Source organism: Cystoisospora suis (genome assembly GCF_002600585.1).
Source record: "Cystoisospora suis strain Wien I chromosome Unknown contig_7024, whole genome shotgun sequence".
NCBI lineage: Eukaryota > Apicomplexa > Conoidasida > Eucoccidiorida > Sarcocystidae > Cystoisospora > Cystoisospora suis.
In genome coordinates, this window is record NW_027159811.1 from 175 (window position 1) to 6061 (window position 5887).

Consider the following 5887-nt stretch of genomic DNA (forward strand, 5'->3'; position numbering starts at 1 on the left):
CTAGACACGCGCCCCTAGAGAATATTTCGTTAACCGGTTTTGCGCTTCTTTTCGGTGGCCGTACACCTGGCTGACAGAATACAACAAAAGACGGGAACAATGAATAGCCTAGTCGTGCCGCAGACGACTCAAGATCATCAATCGAGTCCACTTATCCCCGAGATGTTAGAACGGCAGCGCGTAGTAACCGGCGACGATCACCGTAGCGACCGAGGGCGTCCGAAAGCTGAGCAAAGAATGTTCTAAAAGGGCCCGCTCAGTAGATCTGGCAAAGACAGGAGTCCTTCAAGAAGGTAGGTGTCTCTCAAAGGGTCCACGCAGAAACGAGAAGCGCCGACGGCTCCGTGTCCACAGTCAGACACTGGTTCCGTGTTAGGATCGTATTGATTCTTGCTGAGAAATGCGTTCTAGCCCAAGAATTGAAATCTGCCCATTTGAAACATAACGTATCGCAGTGTAAACACCTTCCACATTCCGCTAGCCGAGAAACCCGTTCTCATACCGCGTCTCCGGCGAAGCAGCCCGCAGTGCTACGACAGGCCCCCAGTCACGAGGGATCCCAACATGCCCGCAAAATAGTTTTTCAAGGTTCGACCGCAGAAGCGCCGGGGCGCAATCGTCAGCCCGTTGTGGAGAGAGCGCAGTCTTCCCGCTCTGTTCATCAGACGTTGATTGATCGGCATCCACCGTACGCGCCCGTAATCCTGACCTCCGAGTGCTGTTGTCTTCCGGTCTCGTTGATGCCTGAGGAGAGCACTGTCCATGGTGACAACGGGAACGGTCTCTCATGTACGACTGTGCTCGCCGAAACATTCGGCAGGGAAGGCGGGCCTGCCGGAGAGTGTCTCCATCTCCGGTGAATGCCGTGTCGCGGACGTGGCGTTGCGTCGGCGGAGGTGACGCCAACCTTTTGTATGGACAATCTGCTGCCCCCGCCCCCTCCGCCGCGGGAGTTCGGGGGCTACGAGCTGAACGCCTCTGGGGATTCTCAGGACCCCCATTCTCCGATTCCCCACTATCGAGCGAGCTGTCCTGTGTTGTTAGGTGAAGTGCGGCCCGCTTAATCCCGCGCTCGACAGGGCCTGGACTGTCAGCTGCTGTTCCTCTGAACCGTGGCTCTTTCACGCACTGGACGACGGAAAGCGGGAGTCCCTTGCTGTCCGTCACGTTTGCGGAGTGTTCACGCTCAACAGGAGGGAGCCCTGGGTCCAGTTTGATCATCGATGACGGAGCACAATCCTCTTGCTACAAGTGACCCCTCTGGCTTTTTTTTTTTTTCGGTTATGAGGGGACACACGTATCGGCATCTGCGGGGTGCTGCAGCCCCTCAGCGACCAGTCGGTCGTGCACTCTGTGACCGGGGAGCAGGGAAAGCGATGGGTAGCACGTTAGAGCCACCGCTGACGCAGCTTACCCTCGCGGTACGGGCCAAAGCTGTCTGGCCGGTTGGCCAGTACGCTCGTTTCCATTAACCATGTGACCATCGAAGTAGCGCGCAAACACGAGGTCTTTCCTCAGTAAAACAATTTATTTGTCTTTGGGCGAACCCCCGGTCACCCGCTGAGTCCGCGTTGCACTCCGCGAGGGGGGTCACCACTCGGCAAGGCAAGTATCTGTTAGCCTACTGTGCGATGCTAGGAATTAGCCAAGTAAAACCGATGTGTCTTTGTCGACTTGAAGCCTCCCACAGACCGCTTTGATCCGTTCCCCTCTAGAGAGTGTCTCCTTTCGTAAGACTTTTCCCTTGACTGCTCAGTCTCTCACAAGGAAGAGTGTCTTGCTCCGCTGCCCGGCGACAGCGTCACACGGGAGGACCCCGGCTCGGGAGTGATCGGCTCCGCCCCGGCCATGCTAGAGAAGGGAGTTTTCTCGGCGAAGCGAAGTGTAATACCAGGTTCGAACACTTCAAGATGCCTTTAGGGCAGAGCGATAAACAGTTTTTTTGCTGGGGGAAAGAAACTCCACAAGGACTTCAGCCACTGACATCGCACGTTGATCCTCCTAATGTAGCGGGTAGCGCTCCTCATCTGGAGAGCTCCAGATGGCACGCCGTCGCTGCCGCTTTGAGTAACTACGGCCGCTGGCATGTGCCACTGACACACCCTTGGGACGCGTAGATCAAGACCGCGTCATACATCCCGAACAATCAGCTTGGACGGACATCTTGGAAAAGATCCGCAGTATTTTGCCTGTCGACGACAGCGCCCCCACCAAGTCTTGCCCAAGAGCGATGGGTCTGGAGCTGTCTGCTGCTTGTGCGAGCGATTACCGTGAGCTCCGTCACGCCACATGCAAACTGGCTACGCGTATCGCCAGGGTTCTGCCGTGTCGTCCGTTTTCTTCAAAAGCTGCCAGGTCAGGACAGCCTGTTTCTTCTTGAGGTGTTTATGTTATGCGGCGCATTCTGCTAGGTGAATCTGTGTGCTTGGAGGGCGGTACATTCTGCTTGGACAGCAGGACCTCTGGGCTCTTCTGTGGTGTCGCTGTTCGTCCGAAACGTTCTCCCGAGTGCATCACTGCTGCAGATCATCCGCCAAAAGGAGACTCTCCCTCGTTCCCCTGGCGTCTCGCATACGTGCGCCTGGAGCTGGTGGGATTCAATAGCAAGCCAAGGAAGTCGTATCTCCGTCGCGCACCTGAAAAAGGACGCCTGCACGCTGGTGCTGCCTCTGTGCTATCGCCCCGCTGCCGTGCTACAAGAGCACAGCACCATGGCAACAAACGGAATCCAGTCGAAAGGGACTCGCCACAGCATTCTCTGGTGGGTGTTTTCACAATCCTCGCCGTCGCGCCTGCGGCGGCCGTATATTGATTTGAACTATGTGGCAAAGCCTTTGAGCGGTCGACAGTTCACCTCTACGGCACGTGCACGTCAGCTTTGCAGCACACTTACACATGCTTGCGTCAGAGGCATCTGTGACCTTTCCATCGTTTTCTAGCTGGAGTCGGTGCCTTCCTTCTTCATACGTGTTGTTTCTCACTAGAGCGGGCTTCTGCGAAGTACAGCTTCCACACGACAGGACTAAGAGAAAGGGTTCACCGTAAGGGCACACCTAACAAGCTTGACATAGTCGTGGTTCCGGAAGTTTTCTTTGTCCCCGAAGAACTCGGACTTCGCCGTCCTCTTCGCCTGTGTCCATGCATTTTTCCGCGCTCTGTGACCCAGAAATTAAAACTGGGAATTTGTCCAACGTTACCTGTCTCAGCACTGGAGGACTGGGATATATAGGGAGCCACACTGTCGTCCAGTTACTTGATCGCGGGTTCACGGTCGGGATCCTCGACAACCTCTGCAACTCCTCGTTGGAGGTTTTGAGGCGGATCAGAATTGTGACAAACAAGGAAGAAGAAGATCCGACTTTCCAATTCTTCAACATCGACCTACGCGACGAGGCTGCCTTGAAGAAGCTTTTCGAGGAGAACCGCTTCGATGCGGTCATTCATTATGCAGGTGCGCAAGAAACTTACTAGAGAACACACCCTAGAGAAGGGACCTTGCGAAAGGTCTTTTCGGTACGGTGTCTCACTATTCACGTGCGTACGGCACGCTCCGAAGCACAGCAGTTGATGGGTCAAGTCACTCAGTGCTCTCATGGGGACGGCAAGCGACGATGAACAGATAGGTGCTCAGAGTCAAAGACATATGGCTTCAATTTGTGAGGCTGCGTCTAAGGCATTTTACTCACGCAAACCACCAGTTTGTCTGCGACGTCGCACCTGTGACGGCAAGCAGACGGGACCATAGGCTGAACCTGCTGATTAATGCGCTGGAGACAGCGCTACAGTACCGCTGCAAGACCCCGCCATCCTCCTGAGTATGCGCCAACAGAGGCTGCGAGGTCGCGCAGCGAAAGATGCCGCTCCCGTAAGCTTTTCTCGTGAGTGTTATACGTGGACCACACGATGACATACCAGAGGGGAAGTCGACACGTAGAGAAGGTCAGTGCGTCACGGTACTGGTTGCTGACACATGTACAATGGATAGCCGATCCACATTTTCTGCCCAACTGGCTCCGTGGTGTTGCCATTCTTTGGTGTGTTATTCAGGACTGAAGTCGGTGTCCGAGTCGCTTCAGCTCGCGCTCGACTACTACTCTACAAACGTTGGAGGGACGCTGAATCTGCTTCGAGTAAGCTACCATCTTACGCATATAGGGTTTTCAGTTGAGGCTCATTCCTGCTGGGCTAGGAACAGGGTGCGGCTACTCTAGGTTGTTGCGCATCGGCAGAGAACCTGGGGTACCAGTGTGAGGTGACCGCCATGTGTCAGGTGCAAGATCTGGAGGGGGAGCGTTGAAGGTGCAGAGGCATATTCCTATTATTTAGGTTGTTTTTTCTCCTGTCTGACTATGGCATAAGCCTGTCTTTTGGACAAGGAGGTGGGTGCGCCTGTCTATCTGCATAGTGAACCCCCCGCGATACACGGTGTGTATCTGCAGGCTATGGACGCGACGGGCTGTCGACGACTGGTTTTTTCATCCAGTGCCGCGGTGTACAAGCTGAAGGCTGAGCGGATCGTGGAGACAGACCCCCTCGGCGCAGCGACGCCGTACGGGAGGACGAAAATGATGATTGAGCAGATTCTTCAGGTAAGGCTGTCCCGGCAGGTGCTTCTCCCTGGAGTGGCTCCGGTGTGAGATGTGATGTGGCTTTGTGTGACGCTTGTGACGTTACTCTGGTTGAAGGACATTACATTCACGTCAAGAAAAGACGCGGACCGCGAGGGGAGAAAGCGAAGCTGCACTAGATTTTTGCTCTTCTCCTCATCCGAAACAGTGTCGAAGGGACTGGCGCGAATGGAGTCGTTTGTGGTTTGCTCGTGTGAGTACATGCCTTTTGCTTGTGGGGCCTCCGGGGGCACGGCCCGAAGTGTGGAGGCGAGTTGCTGTATAACCTTGTCGTTCAGCGTGGCTGTGCCCGCCGGGCAGTCAGGTGTTCTTGCGGAAACATGGTCGTGGAAGTTGTTCAGCTCATGCTTGGTTCCATTTCCCTAGCGAAAGCGGGTAGTGCTTCTGAGGAGGAAAAGAGCTAGCTGTGTTGGAGGAAGCGAAGGGCCCCGACAGCATTTCTTGTGGATAGCGGAATTAGAGTCACGGAATCTATCCACAACTGCGCGCGTGGACAAGCAGGCCGTCGACAAGGATGGATGCCTCGCTTCTACGGCCAGTGAGTCTGCCGTGTGCGTCTCGGTCCCGGCCACGTCGGGAGTTCCTCACCGAGAAAGCACAATGCTCTACGCAGTGACATACTCAGGGAGACAGCGATGCCCGCTTCTACCTCTGAATGGTACGACAGTTTCTCATCGCGGCCTTTAGGGAGACGTTGTCTGAATATCTCTCAGGATCTTCACGCTTCAGACCGGCGGTGGCGTATATCCATTCTGCGGTACTTCAACCCAGTTGGTGCTCATGCGTCCGGCCTTCTAGGAGAGTCTCCCGATCTTCCTAGCAACCTTGTGCCCTTCCTTCAGCATGTCGCCGTGGGCCGTCAGCCGCACCTAAACGTCTTTGGGACAGACTGGGATACACCCGATGGCACAGGTGACACGCGGAAAGACTCTGTATTTTCTAAAGGCAGAGGGGGGTCATGTTAGAACGTCAGCCAGATCGTTGAGTGTTGCCAGCGCCACGCTGTAGTCTTGTGGAGGGCAGTTGACCGAGGGGAGGAACCGCGCAGGCTCACCGTTTGTACGTGAGTCAGCACTCCGGCAGATTTGCTAGCCGGACGTAGCTCGATGGAATTCAACTCGACGGTTTTGTCACTTCTGTCTTTGCGGCTCGTCCCCTGCCTTTGCTTCCTTCCGCCATTCCCCATGCCTACAAATCCTTGTATTCAGTTCCAGCCCACTATCTCCGTTTTCAACTGGCCTCTTACGATGCCCTGTCCG

General features: G+C 55.2%; 1 protein-coding gene across 1 annotated transcript; it reads left to right on the top strand.

The window, feature by feature from the left end:
- Positions 1-360: 360 nt before the first annotated feature.
- On the top strand, positions 361-5593 carry CSUI_010262 (udp-glucose 4-epimerase; the record flags this gene model as incomplete). Its single annotated transcript, XM_068070367.1, has 5 exons — positions 361-2761; positions 3250-3451; positions 4048-4130; positions 4440-4589; positions 5342-5593. Exons 1-5 carry the CDS (start codon positions 2393-2395, stop codon positions 5591-5593), a joined length of 1056 nt encoding a protein of 351 aa, XP_067917657.1. The 5' UTR covers positions 361-2392.
- Between the last annotated feature and the right edge of the window lie 294 nt (positions 5594-5887).